At 35.0% G+C, this 25,445-nt stretch overlaps 1 protein-coding gene across 1 annotated transcript in view; it reads left to right on the plus strand.

Moving 5' to 3' along the window:
• Nucleotides 1-25,445, plus strand: part of LOC114337887 (uncharacterized) — a 53,470-nt gene that overhangs the window by 11,514 nt on the left and 16,511 nt on the right. The window contains exons 3-5 of the mRNA XM_028288451.2: nt 10,655-10,831; nt 13,632-14,472; nt 22,188-22,615. Coding sequence (XP_028144252.1) covers nt 10,655-10,831; nt 13,632-14,472; nt 22,188-22,615 — 1,446 coding nt within the window. The remainder of the gene's footprint in view (nt 1-10,654; nt 10,832-13,631; nt 14,473-22,187; nt 22,616-25,445) is intronic.

The raw sequence follows: 25,445 nt of genomic DNA on the forward strand, positions 1-25,445 counted from the left end.
CTCGAGATATCTTAAGAAATGTGTAAATTTTAAACGTAACTGTTACTGTCACCGGTAAACGAGGTTAAGGAAAAGTAGTGTGCTATGGAAAAAACAAATAAAAATTTTCCAGATATAAACGTATATAATTCATTAAAATAACAATAAGACAAACAACACTATAAAATATAACAAAGAAATAAAAGCAACTACATACTTACTTAGTCTTAGTGACTGCCTAAATGTTCAAATTGTTGCCCATCATTTTCGATGCAAGCATTTACTCTTTTAATAGTACAGTATTTCTCATGATCATCTTTCAGTGCGTCACAGTTTTTCGATTTCTTTCTAACGCATTAAATTGTATGTGACAGAAAAAAAGGCACGTCGGTGATTACATTTCGTCGGTGACATTTTTATAACATTTATTCTAGTTGTCGATAGATGGCGCCATAATAAAAAAATAATTTTTTTTAATTAGATAATAATATTACAAATATAATCTGTATAATTTATAAGACTGTACAAATCAAAGAAAATACCATTTTATAAATGCAAAAAACACATTTGATTTGTTTTTATTCCAAATTGAAAATAAAATGTGACAACTGTCAGATTTAACTAAAATGTCATGTTAGAATAAATGTCATAAATGTGTATTATCACGGACTTACCCTTTTTCCTATCATTTGTTACGCACTGAAAAATGATCATGAAAAGGACAATAGATTGAATAGCAACAGATTTATTGACTTTTATTTATGGGGACGGATTAAAGACCTTGTTTTTGTCGCTAGGCTCACTCAGAGACATGTTAACCGTAGACAAGGCATACTGAGCAAAAAAGCGTAACGCGCGGACAGTCGATCGGTGGTCTATCTATCTCTTTACTAAGCGATACCGCTCATGTGACGGACAAAGATGGCTAGACCACTCAAAATGAATATTGACCAATGTTGTCCACGCGAGAAAACATGATCTAGAGTCTAGAGAATACGAAACGCCATTCAAAGCATTGCGAAAGCAGAAGCTGTTCAATCTACTCTTGAAAGAGTAAATGCTTGCATCGAAAATGATGAGCAACAATTTGAACATTTAGGTCGTCACTAAGTAAGTAGTTGCTTTTATTTCTTTGATATATTTTATAGTGTTGTTTGTCTTATTGTTCTTTTAATTAATTATATATGTTTACATCTGGAAAATGTTTCTTTGTTTTTTCCATAGCACACTACTTTTCCTTAACTTCGTTTACCGGTGACATTAACAATTTTGTGGAAGTACAGAAAACAAACGGTTCCAGTGTTTTATTGTTAGACATTAACAGTTGTTTAAAATTTACACGTTTCTTAAGATATCTCGAGATAGAAAAAATGTATCGACATGCGGTTTTCGGTATTATGTTGCTAATTTGGTCTAATTTTGTAATACAGGATTAAAAATGCATACTTGTATTTAATATTCTCCAAAGAAAACTAGATTTCCGAAAATAATTAAATAACGCCTACTAGCTGGCGTATTATTTATTAGGCTATTTCGAAAATAAGACTCTTACATTTACGAAAAAGAGCTGTTTTCAACAAGACCAAGTATGCAAAATTCGATTTAGCAGAACCGTACTTATGATGATTGATTGGATTGATGATGAACCGGAAGAATACGATGATTGGATTTCCCGTGCACTTTCATTAGGTAAATTTGGTAAAATTTTTATTTTTTAATTTTTGATTTTCAATTACGCCCTTTAGCGGTGGACCTACAATTATGAAAATAATTTCCAGGCTTTTCCCGAAGCAACTTTTGTTATAAATATTTTTCTCCCAAAGCTGTACTATAAACGGTTCCTGAGATATGGCCGAGAGCCATTCTTTTATTGGGACACCCGGTACATTTTGTAATTTCTCCTTATCCATTTGATTTATGGATGGACAAGTTTCGCTCTATGTCACTAAGGGCAAAGGGGAGTCAGGAGAGTATTAAGAAACAGTAAAGCACATAAATCAAGCTATTGGTTTCCAGATGGGATCATATGAAACAGCCATATAATAAACTTAGAAGAATGTCTACTACCAGTGGTACTATACTATATAACGCAATCTTAGTCTTCTCCCCCTGGTTTTCTGCAAGCAATTGGTTTTCGAACTGCTAACCTTGAGTCCTTCTTCAATAACCCTTTTCCAGCCCTACAAAATTTCTTTACTCTCCTCTACTGACACTATCATCAGCAAAGAACATTGACCATGGTGCCCCTCCTTTACCTTCTCTGTCAGTACATCCATAACAAGATTAAACAGATAGGGACTCGGCGAATAGCCTTGATGCAAACCAACCATCCATCCATCCATCCAATGGCACTACAGCCCAAATCGAGCCTTGGCCTCCTTCAATAAACTGCAATCATTTCGATTTACCGCTGTTCTTTTCCATGAACGCGTTCCCAGAAAGTTCCTGGCATCCTCATCGACTTCGTCTTCCCATCTCTTTTTAGGTCTTCCAACAGGTCTTCTTCCCTGCATTCTTGCATTCAGCAATTTTCTGGGGATTCTACTCTCATGCATGCGGACCACGTGCCCTGCCCACCGTAATCTCTGCAGTTTAGTGTGTTGTGCTAGAGTTGGTTCGCTATATTGCTCGTATATTTCTCTATTATACCTAATTCGCCAGTTGTTATTTTCACTTATTGGGCCCAGTATCCTACGTAATACTTTTCTTTCAAACACATCTAATGCATTGGCAGATTTTTGTGTCATCACCCATGTTTCGCAGCCATAACTTACTATGGGCCTGATTATTGTTTTATATACCCGGAGTTTTGTTTTCCGGTGTACGTCTCGCGATTTGAATATGTGGCCCATCGCAAAATAGGCTTTATTTGCCAGCACAAGCCTTCTATTTATTTCCGGTTCTTCTTCATTGCTTGCAACCAGATCCATTCCTAGGTACGTGAATCTATTCACATGTTCTATATCGTCAATAAAGTGTTGTTGCGCCGGTCTATTTGATCTGGTTTGTATGAGTAGTTTTGTTTTATTTGTGTTTATTGCTAGCCCTACTGCTTCTGCACTCTGTTTCAACTCAACGTAGGTTTCTTCCGCTGCATTCATTGTTCTGCTCATTATGTTTATATCATCCGCGTATGCTGCTAATTGGGTAGATTTGTTTGTAAGTATGTTATTTCCGCTTACCGTCAACCGTCTAATTACATATTCAAGAACAAGATTAAAAAGCGTTGGAGCCAGTCCGTCGCCTTGTTTCAGTCCTTGCGTTATCGCAAACGCATCAGTGATCTGTTCTTGAATACATACTTGTGCTTCTGTTTCCGTCATTGTCATTTGCACTAGTCGTATTAATTTTGATGGTATGCCAAATTCTTCCAATATATTAGGTAGAATTGTTCTATCTATTGAATCATAGGCTTGTTTAAAATCTACAAAGAGATTGTAAACGTCCATGTCATATTCCCATGCTTTGGCTAGTATTTGTTTAACTGTAAATAGTTGGTCAATGGTAGATCTATTTTGCCTAAACCCTGCTTGATATTCCCCGATGTTTTTTTCCGTGAGAGGTTGAAGTCTTCGATTAAGGATGTTTGTGAATATTTTGTATCCCGAACAAAGTAAAGAGATGCCTCTATAATTCTGACACAACAGTTTGTCTCCTTTTTTATGAATAGGGCAGATTATACTTTTCTTCCATTGTTGGGGGATTTTTTCTTCTATCCATATCTCTCGTATTAGCTGATACATCTGTTGTGTCAAATTCCTTCCTCCTTGCTTGAGTAGTTCTGCCGGTATTTTATCTATTCCCGGTGCTTTATGGCTTTTTTGTATGTGGATTGCCGTTTGGACCTCCTCTAGCGTTGGGGGTCTAGTTAATTCATTTTCTTCTCCATCTTCCCCCAGCTCTTGTTGTTGTACCTCCTGCCGTGCCTGCTGCTGCCTCTGTTGTTGTAATGGTGGTTGTGCCCCTTTGTTTAATACTTCCTTAAAATATGTCATCCAGGTTATCTTAATTTCGTCCATATCGCTAATGATTTCACCCTTCTTATTTTTGCAGAGGCTAGTCTTCGGTTTTTATCCCTGTCTTAAATGTTTAATAAGTTGGTATGCACTACGTGTTTCGTTTTCCTTAAACTCCCTCTCTATGTTTAGTATCCGTTGGTTTTCGTACTTTCTCTTTTTCTGCCTGCACAGTTTATCTGCTCTTCGTCTTTTGTTCTCAAATTCTGTTTTTCTCTCTCTAGTACGTCTGAGTATGTAATTCTTATGTGCTTCATTTCTTTCCTGTATAGCTTGTTTGCATTCTTCATCGAACCATGTTTCTTCTCTCCGTTGTGTCTTTGTTCCTATGACTTCTTTCGCTATGTTTAGTATGATACTGCTTATGGTGTTCCATTGATTTTCTATTGTGGAGTCTGCTCTGTTTTCTTCTAGTAATTTTTCATCAACTGTTCTCTCAAATCTTTCTTGTACCTTGCAAACCAACCGTCCATTGGAATTCTTTCGGTCAATCCGACACAAGTCCTTATTTCGGTGTACACGTCATCATACACTCACCAGCAGGATTGACCACCCACCTTATATTTAACACTTTAAAAAGGGTAAACCCTGTAGTTGGCTGTATACCTTCGATAAAACAACGTGGAATGAAGTAAACACTTCTGTTGTATATAGGTATATGAATTTATTAAAATTCTTAAAATTTATCCACTACAAAACGTTTTGGACATGTTCCACTTCCTCGTGGATAAATTTTAAGAATTTTAATAAATTCATATACATGGGTACCTACACACACCCAAACTTATATGGAATCATCTAATATTTCTTACTATTTCGAGCGGATTTAAAAAAAACAAACATACGAAGTCAATCAATATTTATTTTAAAGCAATTTAATAACAAATACATAACAATTACATAAAACAATAAAGTATTTAACAAACAAATTGAAAGTAGATGTTTTAAAAGTCAATAGCATACAAAATTTCAATGTAAAACGAATAATGTTTAAATTGTTTTTATTTTTTTTTGTATTTTGTGCTAGTCCGTGTTATCACCTCTAGTCCTTATGCAAGCTTCAGTTTGCGTGGGCACGCTCCTAATCAAATTATCAACATTTTGTTGTGGAAGGTTGCTCCATCCTTTAAGAGCAGCTTGTACTAGCCGTGCGGTGTTTTGTGGATTATCCCGGCGAGCTTTAATTTTTCTTTTAAGCATATCCCACAAATATTCTATAGGATTAAGCTCGGGTGAGCAAGCAGGCCACTAAAAACAAGGGATACCTTCTGCTTCAATGATGTCTGTAGTCACTCTAATGGTATGTGGAGGTCCATTATCATGCAATAAAATTAAATTTTCTCCTGTTGCACCTCTCCAGAGCCTGACTACAGGTTATCAACATACCTGTGAGTAGTTAAAGTTGATTGGATGAAAATTAAAGGAGTTTTTTTACGGATCACAATTCCTCTCCAGAACATTACACTTCCCCTTGTATACTTGTGAACAGATCTGACAGTTTTCGTTCTTGCTTGTCTTCCTCGACCTCTAAGTACACGATTTCATGGGTCATCTGATTATACACAAATCCTGACTTTTTTTGAAAATAGCACATTTTGTCAATTCCCAATGTTCCAGTTTTGGTGATGAAGACACCAATTTAGGCGATCAATCTTGTGCTGCCTGGATAACTCGGGAACCCATAACTGTTTCCTGCTGTATACTTCTTGATACGAACTCTTCTTCTTATCGTTTCAACTAAAACAGTTACACCTGTAGCTTCCAAAAGCTGCCTTTGGAGCTGCAGGTGAGAAATGGTTGGGTGCCTTCCAGCTGATTGGACAATTAAACTATCTTGGAGAGCCGTTATTACTTTTGGCGACTTTCCATTGCTTTATTTTTGAGCTTTCCTAGTTCCTGTTACCTAGCATAGGTTTTGGACAGAACGCCCCGTATTACGCCTAGCTCTACAGCCATGTCCCTCTCAGAGCATTACTTTCTCCACAAGACCAATAATATTTCCTCGTTGTAAGTTCTATAACCCCACATCAGGCATATTTTCGTTTTTGGACGCAGAAGTTAGTTTATTTATTTTCGTTCAATTTGCAACTCAAGCAAATAACCTATACTGTACCGAGCTGTACTATCCGATTGTCTTATATATTTGTTTATTTTCAATAAAAACCTTTATTCTTCGCAACAATAACAAATTTTATCAAAAGAAATAAATATTACTTTGAAATACATGGTGATTCCATATAAATTTGGGTGTGTGTATAGTGTATATACAACAGAAGTGTTTACTTCGTTTCACGGTGTCACCTAATATTTGTTTCAATTTGCAGAAATTGTCATATTTAAAAACCATAGTTTAATTTAAACAAAATATGAGTGTTAATAATAAGTGTTGCCGCCTCTGGCGGATGACTTCTTGGAACCGATTCGGCAACCCATTCATGATATTCTGGATATCCAATTGGGAGATATTTTGCCACTCCTCTGCCGCATTCGTCTTGAACTCTCCGAATGATATAGGGCTGGTATTCTTGCTCTTTACCGTCTTTTCAGGTTGTCTCAAATGTGTTCAATTGGGTTAAGATCGGAACTGCGTGCCGACCATGGTAAAACTTGAATCCCGACCTCATTAAGGTACTTACAGGTGGATCTTGCGGTATGGCAACGTTTATTGTCATGCATTTATCCAAAGTTTTCGCCAATGAACGAAAAGCATGACATGATCTTGGAGAACTTCTTCCACATATCTTTAAGCATTCACACTGCCTCTATCGAACACAAAAAATCAGTACGAGCTTCGTAAGAGATACCTCGACCTCTCCAAATCATTATTGACCCTCCTCAGTAAGCCACTGTTTCGGTTATAGTGCATGGAGCAAACCTTTTATTTTGACGCCTGTAGACACACTGAAGTCCATCTGGACCTCTTAGGGCTATTCTGCTCTCATCTGAAAACTGTATATTCATGTTCTTTCATTGACGGAAAGCCCTCAAATTTCTGGCAAAAAGAAATGTGATGACTTTCCGTCTAGTTCGCGTCCACATCACTGTATCTAATTACATTAAGTAGTACCCCGTTGATTGTGGCTGTCTCTTCAAGTGCTTTTTTAAATAAATGGTCCGAGTAAACATTGAACAATATTAGGTACAAAATGCACCCTTGTCTGACTCCTCATTGTATGGAGATTTCGTCAGTGTAGCTATCTCCAATTTTTACAGCGGTGGTTTGATTTCAGTATATTATTAATGCATACCATTTACTGAAATATTTTCGCTTAACACAAGATTTGTCATGATATGTGTTTTTGTATGTTTGATTTTTAATCCAGCTTGTAAGGAGGCTAGGTATAGTTTCTCCAGTTGCGATGCTGCATCATCGATGCTGTCAGCAAAGAGAACAATATCGTGAGAGAATCTCAAATCATTTTCTCCGTTGGTATTAATTCCTTTTTCACTCAGATTTGCGTTCTTAAACATGTACTCTAATAATGTTGTAAACAATTTTAGCGAAATTGTGTCTCCCTGACGCACTCCCTGTTTTATTCGAAATGCGTTGGTCTTTTTACCTGCCAGTTTCATGCTTGCGGTCGCATTTTGATAGATGTATTTGATCATGTTTATATAGCGATGATACGGCACTCTGTTAAGGCTTTTACCATTTTTTGATTACTTTGGTGTCAAAAGATTTCTCGTAGTCAACAAGTATCAGGACTAATGACTTGTTATATTTAACACTCTTTTCTATTAAGTTTTTAATTACTTGTAAATGATCACTCGTGCCATATCCTGCTCTAAAACCAGATTGCTCTTTTGGCTGATAGAAATCCAACTTACTTCCTAGTCTGTGGATAATAACTCTTGTGAATAGCTTATACAGGGTGTCCAGAAACTTTACCGACAAACGAAGACAGGAGATGCCTCAGATAATTTTAAGACAATTTAACCCAATTCACCTAGTCCGAAAATGCTTCTTAAAGTCAAGCGTCCACAGACCCGCATCGTACGCAACGGATTTTAGTTTGACAATAGATAATGCGATCCGTACGATGCGGATCAGTGGACGCGGTTACATAAGTTTCTGTACAAGGCAAACTAAAATCCGTTGCGTACGATGCGGGTCTGTGGACGCTTGCCTTAAGGGAGCTAGAGCTCTTTGAAGATGGCGTCATGAAGTTAGTTTTTCTTAAATACCTCCAGAACGCTTCTATTTAGAAAAACGAAAATTGGTATGCACATTTACTTTTCAGAGATGAATCGATTCCATCCATTGCAAATTTCTAGTACCGGTCATAGGCGTTCGTTTTGGGTAGAGCAACGGGTATTTTATCGCATAACTTTTTTGTCCTTAATTATGCATTTTTGACACCGGATTATTAAATTGTGAGGTATTCTAGTACTAAAAGGTACTCTTGCTTCATGTCGGTAAGACACACCGTTTTCTAGAAATATCGATTTGAAAGTTTTTCGTTTTTGGAATTTGAAAAAAAATTGAAAGAACTTTTCAACAAAAAACGAAGTATTTTACCAACATAAAGTAAAAGTAACTTTTAGTACTCGAATACCTCATAATTTAATAATCTAGTGTCAAAAAAGCTCAAAAATTCAAGACAAAAAAGTTACGTTATAAAATAACTGTTGGCCTACACAAAACGGACCCCTATGACCAGTACTAGAAATTCGCAATTAATAAAATCGATTTACCTCTGGAATATAAATAAATGTACCAGATTTCGTCTTTCTAAACATTTTTTTTTTTGAAAAAAATTTTTTAATTCAAAAAGCGAAAAATTTTCAAATTGATTTGTCTGGAAAACGGTGTGTCCTACCGATTTAAAACAAGAGTACCTTTTAGTACTAGAATACTTCACAATTTAATAATCCAATGTCAGAAATGCATAAAAGTTAAAGATAAAAAAGTTATGTGATAAAATAACCGTTGCCCTACCCAAAACGGACGCCTATGATCGGTACTAAAAATTTGCAATGGATGGATTAGATTTATATCTTGAAGATAAATACGCGTACCATTTATTTATTTAGCGTATGGCTTAAGTATATCACAGAATATATTTAGATTTATGCATTATACAATGCATCACAAACAGATGTCCAATTTTTTTATATATTCGATTGACCCTTCGGTTGCCATTACAAAGTCTATAGGGTCGCCTGTGTATGCTCTGCGTGGGCAGTCCTGAACAATGTGACTGATCGTCTGTCTTGCAGCGCCGCAGTCACAAGAAGGCGAGGGGAGTTTACCCCATCTGTGGAGGGAGTCGGCGCATCTTCCACAGTTTGTTCGAATTCGATTAAGGGCTGTCCAAATCTTACGGGGACGTTCAAATTCGCCAGGTTTCCCTATGATGTCCGGTAGACTATGGTAATGCGGATCTGTCCTACTTTCCCAATCTTCTCTCCATCGGGTATTTAAGTCAAAGTTGGATTGCTGCAGCGCTTGAGCAGATTGTAGAGGAGGTAACCTGGATCGGAGACGGTTTCCAAGAATATCGGGGATGTCGTTGTGGACTAGAAGCTGGCGACTGTCCATTATTTTGTTATATTCTTTAACCAATGCATGTTCGCGGCGTAGGCTGGGTGGTGCTATATTACTAAGGGTAGGTAGCCACATTGTAGGGGTGGGCTTAATTGTGCCTGTTATCATACGCATAGTACGGTTTAGTTGGGTGTCGACCAGGTGGGTATGCCTGCTATTTAGCCACACTGGAGCACAGTATTCTGCCACCGGATATATCAGGCCAAGAGCAGAGGATCTTAATGTTGATGCTGTGGACCCCCATGTAGTGCCGCAGAGTTTCTGTATTATATTGTTGATTGTTTTCAATTTTGCTGCTGTTTTCGTCAGGTGTTCTCTGAATGTGAGCGTTCTGTCTAGAGTAACCCCAAGGTATTTCGGGTATTTATTGTGTTTTAACAGCTTGTTATTAAAATACACTCGCAATTCTCTGTTTGCCAACTTGTTGTTTAGATGAAAAGCTGATACTTCAGTTTTTGTAGTACTTGGCTGTAGTCTCCATTTCTTAAGGTATTCGCTGAGGATGGATAAGTCATTCGTAAGAGTGATTTCTGTAGTTTCTAAAGATTGGTGGCTTGTTGCAAGGGTCCAGTCGTCAGCATATCCAAACTTCCGAGATTCGGTTTCAGGCATGTCAGCAATATAGAGGCTGAAAAGTAAAGGGGCAAGGACAGAACCCTGTGGAAGACCATTGTTAAGTTTCATCTGTCTACTCGTCTCCTTTCCCATTATAACCTGGAAGGCCCGGAAGGCTACGCGTACCAATTTTTGTTTTTCTAAATAGAATCGTTCTGGAGGTATCTAGGAAAACTAATTACAAGACGCCATCTTCAAAGAGCTCTAGCTCCCTTAGGAAGCATTTTCGGACTAAGTGAATTGGGTTAAATTATCTTAAAATTATCTGAAGAATCTCCTGTCTTCATTTGTCGGTAGAGTTTCTGGACACCCTGTATACTTATGACAGCAAGCTAATGGGTCGGTAGATCACCTACCCATTATAAAAAGATAATGAATCGTAGTAATAAAACTAACAATGATACAGAAATTATAATTTTGGTTTGATTAATATTAGGATAATACTTTTACTCAAAACTTCAAAAACATACAAAACTCACTTCGGAGTTTTTTTAAGGACCTCAGGACCTCAGAGTCTTCAAATAATCACCAATCTATTAATTTTCCTACCCCACATACAATGGACACAAACATCAAAAAGAAAATTAATATAGTTAGAGTTGATTGCATCAGTAAACCAACTGTTGAGGAACATAATGAAGAAAATAAACCAAAAGCTGATATTCCAACAGTGGTAAGTCTAAATACCAAAGATAATCATGTTGAGTTAATCGTTTTTAGTAGTTTATTTTGAGTAATCTGCGTTATACAGGGTGTTTGGTAACGCATTGGACATAGCTTAACCTTAGTACGAAAGTTGATAATAACCGAAATACAGGGTGTCAAAGTTAAACTTTTATTTTATTTATTCTTGAATACATATTTCCTGATAGGCATGTGATAACAACACGAAATTTAGTAAGCAAGGGTTTTTTGAGACGAGAAATCTAAATTCGCCAACAAAATTGATGTATTACCCAGAGGGCGCCACATACGTCTTTCAGCACTCATTTAATACGTTCAATTTTCTTTATCCCCCACTCTACATACTTTTTGAATCAAAACTGTTATTCTCTTAATATTTTTACTTAAAAAGGTATACTACATTTTTATCTCGCTAAACTCAACTGTTTTCGAGATAAACGCATTTTAAATCTGCGATGCAATATAATTTATTGCATAATATCATGGTAGTTACACCCGAAAAATTAACTTGAAATCATAATAATTTGTGCAAGTTCTCGTATTTATGTCATTGCATCGCAAGTTAGATTTGAAGGAATTTGCGATAGATTTTTGGATATTATTATGGTTTTCAGTTTATTTTTCGGTTGTAACTACAATGATATTTTTAAAAATTTTATCAGAAACTGAACAAAAGCAGAAAAGACTTCAAACCGAGAACGACGATGTGTAGAGATAAGGAAGGTAATATATTGACAGAACAGCAAGAGATACTAAGAAGATGGACAGAACATTTTACGGAAAAGCTTGAAGGAGATGGGAGTGAGACGAACCCTGATATACCATTAGACCAAGCAGACAACAGAGAAAAGAGTCCACCAACAATAGCCGAGATTAGAACAGCAGTAGACAAATTAAAGAACAATAAATCACCGGGATCGGATCAAGTAGCATCGGAATTACTGAAGGAAGGAGGAGACGCACTACAGAAAACAATACATGTATTGATAACAAAGATATGGTCAAATAAACAGCTACCAGCGGAGTGGAATAGTGGTATTATTGTACCATTACATAAAAAAGGGAATCAGTTAGAATGTGGAAACTACCGTGGAATCACGCTGCTGAATGCAGCATACAAAATAATGTCCAACGTCATTTATGAAAGACTTAGACCACACGCTGAAAAAATAGTTGGCAGGTACCAAAGTGGCTTCTGTAGACAGAAGTCAACAATAGACCAGATATTTGTTCTGCGACAGATCCTTGAAAAAACAAGTGAACATAACATCGACACACATCATCTCTTCATAGACTTCGAAAGCGCATATGACAATATAAACCGAGAATTCTTAATAAAAGCAATGAAAGAATTTAATATACCAACACAACTAATAGAACTGATAAAAGAATCTCTAAAAGTAGAAAGTAAAATCCGGATACAAAACGAACTAACGGAAACAATAGATGTGAAAAAGGGACTACGCCAGGGAGACGCTCTATCATGCATCTTGTTCAACATTGTACTCGAGAAAATAATGGGGGACACAACAGTCAATACTCGAGGAACAATAATTAATAAAAGCGTGCAAATACTAGCATTTGCAGATGATTTTGACATAATCGCAAGATCAAGAAGAGAAATGATAGAGGCATTCAATCAAATAGAACGAGCTGCACAAAATAGTGGCCTGAAAATCAACCAGAACAAAACAAAATATATGCAGGTAAGTAAAAACACAGAAATAAGGCAGCCACAAAATATAACAATAGGAGAATACAACATTGAGGGGGTAAAAAACTTTACATACTTGGGATCCCTAGTCACATCTGATAATAACGTAGCAGAGGAAGTGAAGAGGCGAATATTTATTGCCAATAAAAGTTATCATGGCTTAATTCGGCAACTAAGATCAGACAACGTCGCAAGGAAAACAAAATGCCAAATATACAAAACCCTAATAAGACCGGTACTCACATACGGCTCAGAAACCTGGACACTCACTAAAAGAGAGGAAACATTGCTAGCCACCTTTGAAAGAAAAATCTTGCGACACATATATAAGGGCACAAAAGAAAATGGAATTTGGCGAAGAAGGTACAACTTTGAACTATACGAAATATACCAGGATCCAGATATCATAACATTCATTAAAATAGGACGGCTGCGTTGGATGGGACATGTAGAAAGAATGGAAGAAGGCGAAATACCAAACAAAATATTCAAACAGATGCCAGTAGGAAAAAGAACAAGAGGAAGACCGAAGCTGAGATATTTAGAACAAATAGAAAATGATATAAAAACCTTAAAAATAAAAAACTGGAGAAAAAAAGCACGAAACAGATCAGAGTGGAGAAGAATCCTGGAACAGGCCAAGACCCAGAAAGGGCTGTCGAGCCAATGATGATGATGATGATGAACTACAATGATATTATGCGAAAATGAATGTAGTATACACCTTTTTTTTTAAGTAAACATATTAAAAGAATAAAAGTTTTGATTCAAAAAGTATGTAGAGTGCGGGATAAAAAAATGAACATATTAAATGAGCTCTAAATCAAAAAACCTCCACTTACCAAATTCCGTGTTGTTATCCCATGCCTGTCAGAAAATATCCAAGAATAAATAAAATAAAAGTTTAACTTTGACACCCTGTATTTCGGTTATTATCAACTTTCGTACTAAAGTAAGTTAGGTTAAATCGACCTATTTTAACCTCAGAAATCTAAGGTATATGGCCCATTCGTTACCAAACACCCTGTATAAGATAACAGTTTATCAATAAATAATAACCATCCATATTTTGTAGGTTGTCTCAAGGTCCTCATCAGGTGTCGAAGACGAAAGTCAAATCAATAAAGACACAATGGAAAGAAATAAACTTTTACCAACTACTAAATACTTCTTCTTGAATACTCCTTCTTCAAAGGAAAAAATGGGAAAAGCCAAGGCGGCAGTTAAACAAAAAAAGGGAAATATATTCAAAATGAGAGAGTCGTTTTGGACGTTTCCACAAGCGCAGAAAAATGAGCTTAAAAATAATTTAAAAGAAAAAGAATTGGACAGGCATCCATATGAACTCAAAGAGGAACATATCGCTACCGAAATTAATGAAAGCAAAGAATCGAACAAGCAAGTGTCTTATGAAATGCAAACAGAAGAACCAGCTGAGGAAGCTGTGGGGCACAAACGGATACAATCTAATGAACATCAAATTACTGGCCCTAGTACGTCTAACCGTGAAATAGTTGATATGGATGTAACACTTGAAATTATTGAGAAAGAAAAACTTGTTGATCAACAAGTAAAATTGCCGAACTCTGAAAAAGAAGTCGAAATTGAAGTAAATGACGCCGTTAAAAAAGCAAACTCAAACCTAAAAATTCTTAATAAACAGTTGGAAGAATCTGAAAATGATGCTATGTCTGAAAATAATTCCGAAAATAATAGTATGACAGAAAGTCCTAAAATTAAATATCCCGTTTTCGGAAAATCATCATTGGCAATTTTGCAGGACTCTTGTTACTTGAGTAAAATGTCACCTTGTATTTCTACACTACCAGAAGATTCTGTCGTAAAGGGGACTAATGAGTGGGATGTGTCTGGGCTTAAACCTATCAAACATTGGAAGGCCAAGATTTCTGGAGTTGGTAAGATCTACTTTATTATTGTTTCACTTACAGTAAAGAAGTGTTATTAGGGTTGCCAATATATCTATTGTCTATCTATATATATTGTGTAACTTTTAACAAACCGAATAGAAATGACCAATTCCAATCGTATTTACGCAAAATCGGAATGTTTGATATATATCGCATCATTTCGTGTTTGAATTGGTATTCTGTAACTCACATCGTAATCAGTTTAAATCGAAAAAAGCCAACTTCTATTCAACGCGCTCAGAAGGTGGTGGCAACCCCGTACTGAAAAGTGAAATTAGTGTTCTGTGACCTGTTTGTTACTGGATCTAAACTTGAAATATGACACCGTTGTTATATCCTCAATTTTTTCATACTATCAAATTACATAAAGTTGCATTTAAAAATAGTTTTAAAACATCAAAAAGAAAAGTTTTGAAAAGTAATAGTAACATATCAGTCTAAATACTGGATACAAAAGGCTCAAAAGAGGCAGTGGCGTAGCTGAAGATAACGACAACTAATAACAGTATAATTACTAAAATATGTGTAAATGACAATATTTGGCCTTTCTTTAATAAGTCTTCATTAGTTAGTGTTAATAGATTTTTTGGGAAGACATGAAAACCTATACATGTATCTTAATCCGACAAACCTATTAGTAAGTTTTTTAATGTTGTTCTGAAGCTATTTTCTTGTGGCATTTTTACAATTTTAACTATTTAGAATGGGAAATAAGCCACAATATTATTAAATATTTATTTTATATATTTTATTATTATACCCACTTATTTCCCATTCTAAATAGTTAATATTAGTAAGTTGTTGCAATATTATATCTAAATTTACATTGAAAACATTAACTACAAAACTTTTTTTGCTTAAAGTTATTTTTTCGTCGCAGCTGAGCTCATCGTAACATTGTTTTATACGTTTATCCTTTTAGTTTTAAATTCTGGTATAATACCCCACTATTCTGCTGTTCCTGCTGCTTTTGTTAAAGTTTCGGAAAACGAATTTCTCAATTTCTAGAAGATTATCAAGAGTTTTTTCAAAGGGCGACCGTTAACTCGACCGTTTCAGATTTCAAAAGTGTTGATGTTAGATTAATAAAGTTATTAAGAGGAAAGGAACATTTTGACGCCTGTCAAAATTTTCAATGTATTTTAAATGTAATAATTTTTTTCAAATCCTGAGAAAACTAATAAGTATTTTTGAAAAATTTAAACGCAGAATGAAAGATTATTTTATTACCGAGGGCCGAAAATTTCATGGAATGAATAAAAAGTTTCTTTTGAATGAGATATTTGAAATTAAAAGTAACACTCTCTTAGTTTTTCACCCTTGTAACTTATTAAAATAAACAATATAGAAGTTTTCAGGGACTACCGGCTCTCGGTAATAATGTAATCTTTCATTCTGCGTTTAAATTTTTCAAAAATACTTTGAAAAAAATGAATCCCATTTAAATAGCATTGAAGCCGAAAGTTCGTACCCATCCCCTTAACGACAAATTCAAAATTATTCATATGCTCTAATAATGCATTAACTTATAATTTTTCATCGTTTTTTAGATAGCAATGAAATTTTCGTTAAAGATTTCATTACTTGTCGGAGAGCTCGACGCAAAGCCATAACAGCATCATGTCTGGATGACCACCGGGTTTCACATAACGTTTTAAGTGTTGGCAAACGCGATGATCCAAAGTCATAATACTACATAGTAATAGTACATCCTATCTTTTAATACTTGCACTAAAAAAACATAATCTTTTAATTTATCCTAAAAAAACCAACTCCTGTACACCAGCAACGGCATCATTCAACACTAGGTTCAAGTTGTGTACGGAAAGGTGCTTTGATTGTATAAATTTTAAAATTCCATTTACAAGACATTCTGCAATTTGGTCTAACATACGAATAAATCCCAAAAAACTTTCAACAACTTCTGCTTAAGAAGATTAATTATTTTCATCGCAAGTCACATAACGGAAAATAAAATTAAGTTGATCGTGTTTCGAAATATCTTGAGTGGTATCAAGAATTATTGAATAAAAACAATTTTTTTTTAAATTAATCAATTTGTTTTCAGTTTCTTGAGCCAGCAAATTTACAACTTCGTTTTGTATTTGGGGTCCCAAGTAATTTGTTTTTTTTTTAGTTATTGTTTTTATCAATTAATTTAGCTAAAACAGGATCATGCTTAGTTACTAAAAGAACCACCGACAAAAAATTGCCTTTTTGGAATTCACTTTCATCTAAACTACCAACATGTCCACGTAAGAACGAAACGCTAAATTGCACCCGAAAACAGTAAGAGTTACGTCAGTTACCCGCTTAGTTATTTCCTTATTCAAATTCAAATTCCCTATTTTGATGCTTATTAGGAAAATTTGTTTTGGTCCTCAATTTAAAGATAGTAGAAGTATTAAGCTTGAAGGCTTTAAGGGGCCCCTCCTAACGCCACTGAAAAGAGGATAAATGGTTTTAAATCAAATTTAATTAAAATTGTTATAAAAAAGAATATAAACTGATAAATAAAAAAGATAAATGAAGATGTATAAATGTTTTAAATGGAAGATAATTTAAATTATTGTTATTAATTATTATTAACCTTCGGAGTACGAAGACTGGGTCAAGCGTGACCCGAAATTCACTTATTTCTTAATATTTCATGAAATAATTTTTTTACAAATCTGATCGATCGTAAGTTCTCCTTATTTGTTTGTAAAAAAGGGTAAGACATTGGCATGTAATTTATTACAGAAAAACTCAGGTCTAACTAAGAAAAGTCAAAATATTGAGACATGCATGGATGCCTTCAATTTATTTTTTTCTGATAGTATGATGTCAATGATTCTCGAGTATACCAATAAGAGGGCTATTGAGTTCACAGCTGCCTGTAACAATAAGAAGGAGACAAAAATGAAAGATTGGATTGAAGTTGATCTAGTCGAACTGCGTGCTTTTTTTGGTATACTTATATTATGTGGAAGATTCAGAGAGTCCTATGATAAGGTGCATAATTTATGGTCCAATACAAATCAATCATTTACGCGTCCTATATATAAGGCATCTCTAAGCCGGGATAGATTTATAAGTATTTTGAAGCATATTCGCTTTGATAATTTGGATACAAGAGCAGAAAGAAGAGAACGAGATAAATTAGCTCCTATTCGAGAAATCGCTGATCTATTTGCCCAAAATTGTAGGCAATCATACGAGCCATCTGCTTTTGGTACTATCGACGAGCAGCTTATAAATTTTAGGGGACGTTGTCCATTTCTGATTTATATACCAAGTAAACCAAAGAAATACGGTATAAAGGCTTGGGACCCTATGTGACGCTGAAAATTTTTATTGTTGTAACTTTGAGATATATACTGGAAAGATTGGTGATCAATCTGAACGTAACCAAGGCCCAAGAGTTGTCAAAACACTTGCAGAACATTGGTATAGGTCTGGTCGAAATATTACAACTGATAATTTTTTTACCGACATTGCTTTATCTGAAGAACTATTATCCAAAAATTTAACTCTTTTGGGTACTATCAGAAAAAACAGGAAGAATTTACCCAAATCATTGCTTGAAATGACAGATCGCTCACTATATTCTTCAAAATTTTTGTTCACTAAAAACATTAGCTTAGTTTCATATGTAACCAAGCCTAACAAGTTTGTTGTATTATTATCGACCTTACACAATGAACATGAAATTTCTGATGAAAACCAAAAGTTTAAACCAAAGATTATTTTGGATTACAACAAAACCAAAAGTGAAGTCGATATTTTAGATAAATTGATCAGAGAGTACACATGTAAAAGAGCAACAAGAAGATGGCCCTTACGTATATTTTTCAACTTTTTGGATATTGCGTGCTACAATGCTTTCGTTATCTGGAATACGAAAAATCCCGAATGGAACAGGCAAGTAAATATAAAACATCGCAGAAAACTATTTCTGGAGGAGCTTGGAAAACAATTAACCTCGCCCAATATAAACCGAAGAGCGGAAGCAATACAAGAAGAACCCACCGGTTACCCTAAATCTGTAATCGCTGCAATAGAGACCACCGGTGTTAGTGTAAAAAAGCAAATCGAAGTGCCGCAATCTGCAACAAAACGAGGTCGTTGTTATTCTTGTAGGGGTAGTGACTATAAATATTCAAAAAGATGTGACATGTGTAAAAGATTTGTTTGTAAAACCCATTCAAAACGAGAAGAAGTCCATATTGTCAAAATTAAATGCAACTACTGCCAAAAAGACCAGGATGGTGAACCATCTTAAAAAATTTAAATACAAAAATTTATGATTATAATTTTTATGTTCCTTTGTTTTTTGTTGAATTAAAGATACTGTTTAATAATACTGACTATTTAAAACATCATTATAAATAAAATGAGAATGGGTCACGCTTGACCCATCTTCGTAATCTAAGTAAGTCAAATAATCTCCGTACTCCGAAGGTTAATCGATATTACTAACAATATGCAATATTAAGATTTGATTCCAGCTAAAATAACTGATAAACAACTTTTCCCAAAAATGGTCTTTTTTCTATAATTTGTTCAGATTGTAAGCGACGATTGATAAATATACAAGTATACTCGTATGCAACGCTATCAAGTCTATCTTTATATTTTAAACGTTCTTATACAATCTTATTCTTGTTCATTATACCATTGATTGAAATAATACAAGAAATAAACAAAAAAGTATGGCAACACTGTGACTAGCAAACATAAAATATATTCAGATGCCAAATAAAATAAGGTTAGGTTCAATGTATACTCGTACAACATGTTTAATTAAATATACAATTATCTAAATAAATAACACCACAGACTAAAAAATTAAGCAGCTACAAAAAAGTATAAATACTATAAATAATTATAAATTAGTAGTAATAAATTATTTTTAGTAGATATAAAACATAACATCAAACAAAAAATAAAATGCCTTTGCGTCAAGCACAATTCCGATATCAAAAACTCATTTCTACAGGGTAAGTGATGTCGAAGCCATTTTCATTCACTTTTCCGATTGTAGAGATTCCAAAATAGTTATGGGATACCAATTTGGACTATTTATATTCGACTTGGCCACTTTATTCGATTTTTACACGGCCCCGTGGTTTAGAGAGGAAGTTAAGATAAAATGCGAAGAAAAGAAGAAAGCCTTTTTACAATACAGAACAAAACAAACAACAGGCATACAACCACTACAAACGAATCAGAAACGAAACGAATACTTTAGTGAGGCAAATAAGAAGGGAGCACTGGCAGAGTTTCTCAAAACAGATGGAACACGACTTCTACGGAACACAAAGAGAAGTATGGAGAATGATCAGAAGGCAAAGAAAGGAGATGAACGAATTAATAAAAGCAAAACACATTCAGAAGGAAACATGGGCAGTGGGCAGACTACTTCCGATCTCTATTTGCTAAAGGCGACGATCATGAACCACCAACACCTGAAGTTACGACAAACGAATAAATAAACATTGAGGGGGGAGAGGTAAAGGAAGCATTAAGAAAATTAAAAAATAGAAAATCTCCAGGAGAGGACAGAATATCGAACGAACTCCTAAAGTACGGATGACAAGATCTAACTAAATAACTATTAAAACTAATACAAAAAATAAAAACAGAATACCACAAGAATGGAGATCAAGCATCCTAATACCTCTCTTCAAAAAAGGAGACAAATTAGACCCGGAGAATTACAGAGGGATTAACTTATTAAACACAACATTAAAATTAACAACAAAAGTGATAACAAACAAATTGAATGAAATTATAACATTAGCAGAAGAACAACAAGGTTTTAGGTCGGGAAGGTCATGCACTGACGGTATATTTATAATGAGGCAAGTTCAATAGAAATCGTTGGAATACAACAAACCGGCATATTTATGTTTCATGGACCTTAAGAAAGCATTTGACAGGGTCACATTAAAGGACGTTATCCACTTGTTATACTCGAGAGAGGTACCTCTGGGAATAATTAAAACGATAGAAAACATCTACCAGAACAACACAATAACAGTAAAAGTGGAAGATGAACTAACTGACCCAATTGAAGCCGGCAATGGGATAAGACAGGGGGATTCCTTGAGTCCTTTATTGTTCAATCTGATCATGGACAAAATAATAAGAAAAGTAAGAACTAAAAAAGGATACCAAAGGGGAGAAAAACAACTTAAAATAATCTGCTATGCGAACGATGCAATACTAATCTCTCAAAGTGAAGATGATTTACAACGTATGCTGCACCAATTCAACATAATCGCCAGAAAATTGAACATGTTAATTTCCTCAAAAAAGACAAAATGCATGGTTATTACAGTAGATCCAATAAGATGTAAATTGGAGCTGGAAGGTCAGCTAATAGAACAAGTGATGGAGTTTAAATACCTAGGCATCACACTATCTAGCTACGGAAGGCTCGAAACAGAAGTGGAAGATCAAGTGAATAGAGCAAACAGAGCCGCAGGTTGCCTGAATGACACAATATGGAGAAATAAAAATATCGGAAAAGAAATGAAAGGCAGAATTTACAAAACAGTTATCAGACCAATAATGACATACGCGGCAGAAACACGGCCCGACACAGAGAGGACAAAAAGATTGCTCGAAACAGCGGATATGATAACCCTTCGAAAAATCGATAGTAAGACTCTATGGGACAGAGCTAGAAGTACAGATATACGACGGAGGTAAATAACATTAATAACTGGGTAAGAAAGAGAAGAATAGAATGGAATGACCACACAAGCCGAATGACAACAAATAGGGTAGTGAGGTCAGCGAGAGACGGTTCCCCAATAGGAAAACGCTCAGTGGGAAGACCACGAAAACGATGGAACGAAAACGATGGAACGACAACTTACTAGAGGCACATTGAGAAAACAGAGAGAGTCATGTCTATACAAAAGAAGAAGGTACAAAATCTCTCTTTTCTTAATCGTTGTTATAACTTTCTGTTTATGGTGTTTAATACTGTTCGATTCGGTGTGTGTTGTGTCCATGCATTTTGCGATAAATTCAAACGCTTCTATCCGTCCCATGATACTTAATTTTAATGTTCACGCTTCAACTTCTACAGAAGGACTGACCAAACGTAGCATTTAATGTCGTAGTATATTTTGTAAGTCTGCTATTCTTTTTGCTATCAGAACGGCGTCATCTGCATGCCTGATATTGTTAATGTGTTTACCGTTTATTTTTATGCCAATTTCGGCTTCGTCTAGTACTTGTTTGAATAGTATTCAGAATACGATTCTAAATAAAAAGAAAATAAAGATTTGTTCTAAGTAATTTCTACACCACCATTTGTTTCATCACTTTATATCGTAATTTTTGTAGGTAACCCCCTCTGTGGCTCAGTGGTAAGAGCGCCTAACCTTTGGATCGAAAGTTCCGAATGGTAGTGAGTTCGAATCCCACCAGGGTCAGGAATTTTTTCATTTATTATAAATTAATAAGTGAAAATAGTTTCTGTCCTTGTGGGATCGGTACTCACCGGAGGGATCGCAGACGTTCGGATACAATTAGCGTCTCTTTGCAAAGACAATGACGTCGACTTTGCAAAGTAACAAGACACTTACTCAACACACACACTACACATTACACCTGAGTTAGTGATAAGTTATGCAATTACGTGGCTAATAAATGTTCTAGTTCTAAACCAACGCCAGAATCAGAGAAAAAATTTTTTTTTGTAGGTAGTCTGCTGGATAGTCTAAGAAATAGCAGTTATGACAGTGCTTCAACGACTCTAAACAGCGCTTGTGATACATCCGTAAACCAAGATAGCAGCAAATTCGTAACGAAACGGAAGAGAACTCGTAAACATCGTAAGAGACAGCATAATCGTACTACCGAGGAAACCATTTCCCCCCAAAGAAATTCCATATCTAGTCCATTCAAACCTTTGAAATGTGCAGCAGCTCCAAAGTCACACATACGGTTTGATAACGGGACTGAAGACAAGGAAGAAACCGGTGAAGTAAATGGAGAAAAAGAACAAGATGACGTCAGTGTTATTTGCATAGATAACCAGAAGATCTATGAGTATAAAAATGCAACATCTTTGTTCAACTGGCATGCCATAACTGGACTGCCGGATGTTGAAGATGTAGTTGCATTTAAGGTAAAATTTATATTATTAATCTCACAAAAGTTCATGAACCTGGCTCACTCATTTGGTGATGTCAGTCTACGAACTTCTTCATAGTTCCTTCTGCTATCGGAGGTTGGCTATCAACACAGCTATCCGTACTACCATCGAGTTATATCGGACTGTTTGGCGTAGATTATTGAGTTCCCTTTTGTGTGTTTTTATCACTTAGGGCCCTGTATATAGGGACACCATTCTGCTAGTAGCTATCTGGTCAATAGTCCGTTCTTTAACGGTAAAATATTGCAAAACCTGTAATTTTAAAGAACCGCTTGGATTGACATGAAATTTGGCATACACGTAGCTAACACGTCAAAGAAAAAAAGTGATATTGTGCCGATATGTGCTTTTGCCCCGGGGGTGCTTTTCACCCCCTCTTGGGGGTGAAAATATATTTGTCCAAAGTAAGTCCGGAAATTGATAAACACACTAATTTTGAGTAACTTTTGTTCTATAGAGTTTTTTCACTAAGTCAGTACTTTTCGAGTTATTTGCCAGTGAATATGTTCATTCGTTTAACAAAATAATCACACTTTTAGACGGTTTTTTGCAAATAACTCAAATGGTACGTATGTTGTCGAAAAAACATTCATAGCAAAAATATAGCCTGTAAAAAATTTTAAAAAAATGGTGTATATATCACGTTTCTATACCTAGTAGAAGCAGAATTATAGCTAATTAAAAATAGGTTCATATTCGTCAAATTCCAAATGGAATAATTTAACGTTAAATAACCAAAAATGAAGCACATTTCGGGGAAAACTTATTACAACTTATTTAAAGTGTTTAAAAAAAGCTTCATTTTTGTTTTATAAAAAAAATTTCTAGCATCAAAAGTAAACAAGTTACGCTGAAAATAAAGTTAGTCCTTTTTTTTGGTAAAAAAATCGGGAAAATCACCCCCTAATTAGTATCTCAAATGAACTTAATCGTTACGACTTCACAAGTTTCTTGACCCGTGTATGTATTGTTTATATGATCTGTAAGTTTCATCGGTTCAAAGTCCTTATTTTTGAAAGGGCTGTAGTTAAAAGGGGTTGAACGAGTCGCTCATCACGAATGTATGAAAATTTAGAAACACCAAATCTCAATCAATTTTTGTCTAACAGAAAAACAAAAAAATACATGATATTCAGAAAAGCAATGCTGACTTTTTTTGTTTTTCAGATTTTTGGTATCTCTAACAATTTTTAAGTTATTTTGAAAAAAAAGCATATTTTTCAAAATTAAAATTTTTAAAAATTTTATTTTAAAACCAAATTTTTTCCAAAATAAGCACTTTGAATCGATGAAACTTACAGATCATATAAACACAACATAAGTAAAATAATTTGTGGAGCGCTAACGATTAATTTCATTTAAGTTGCTAATTAGGGGGTGGTCTTCCCGATTTTTTTTTGACAAAACAAAAGCGACCAACTTTATTTTGAGCGTAACTTGCTTAAATTTAATGCTATAAACTTTTTATAAAAACAGAAATAAAGCTTTTTTTAAAAACTTTAAAGAAGTTATTAGGTTTTCCCCTAAAAGTGCTTAATTTTTTGGATATTTCACTTCGAATTATTCTATTTGAAATTTGGTGATTATGAATCTATTTTTCATTGGCTATAACTCTGGTTTTACGAGATCCAGAGACCTAACGCGTACACCATTTTTTTTTAAACTTTTTTACAGGCTATATTTTTGCTAAGAACGTTTTTTTCGACAAAATACTTACTTTTTGAGTTATTTGCGAAAAACCGTCTAAAAATGAAGTTATTTTGTTGAAAAATGAACATATTCACTGGCAAATAACTCGAAAAGTGTTGACTTGGCGAAAAAGCTCTATAGAACAAAACTTAGGTACTTAAAATTAGTCAGTTTATCCATTTCCGGACTTATTTTAGACTTATATTTTTTCACCCTCAAAAGGGGGTGAAATTCACTCCCAGGACAAAAGCACACATCGGCACAATATCACTTTTTTCCTTTGACGTGTAAGCTATGCGTATGCCAAATTTCATGTCAATCCAAGCGGTTCTTTAAAATTTAGAGCAAAAACCGTGAAAGAATGGACTACAAGGGATACCAAGTAAGCTTATATATGTGTGCTCGACTTTTTGAAATCTATTTTCTCTGCTATTTTTATCCGTTTAAATTGCCCAGCTTTATTTAGCGCTTGCAATAAGGTCAGTAGCTACCTCTGGCCCTCATTCTCTAAGTAGTCATTATAAAGTTCTTCATCTTTTTCTTTTATATAGGCAGTACTGCCTGTTTTTCTTAAACGATGCCTTTTATTCTACCGCTAAATTGTTCCATCTTTTCCTTGGGCGTCCTATACTTCTTTTGTCTAACGGTGACTTATCCCTGACTAATCTTACTATCCTTGATTCAGACATCCTGCTTATGTGTTCATTCCACTCTTCTTTTCTGTTCTTTACCGAGGTATTTATATTGTCTACCCCACATATTTATGCGTCTGATTTCCTTATTTCTTACCCTGTCCTGCAGTCATTTTTCAGCAATCCTTCTTAAGATCTTCATTTCGTTGGTCTGCAGATTTCTTTGTGTTTTGCGTGTGTCCTGATCTTGTTTCGGCAGTTTAAGTCATAACTGGCCTAATAACCGACTTATATATTTGGGCCTTTGTTTCCACTCTTAGGTGTTTGTTTTTCCAAATTGTGTCATTTAGCCATCCGGCCGTTCTACTAGCTTTAATTATTATCTATTTTACCTCTTCTTCGATATTGTTGTCGGCTGATAGATTAACTCCCAGGTATTTGAAAGTCATTACTTGTTGTATAATTTGATTGTCTAACTTCAA

Source organism: Diabrotica virgifera, chromosome 3, assembly GCF_917563875.1.
Source record: "Diabrotica virgifera virgifera chromosome 3, PGI_DIABVI_V3a".
Classification (NCBI taxonomy): domain Eukaryota; kingdom Metazoa; phylum Arthropoda; class Insecta; order Coleoptera; family Chrysomelidae; genus Diabrotica; species Diabrotica virgifera.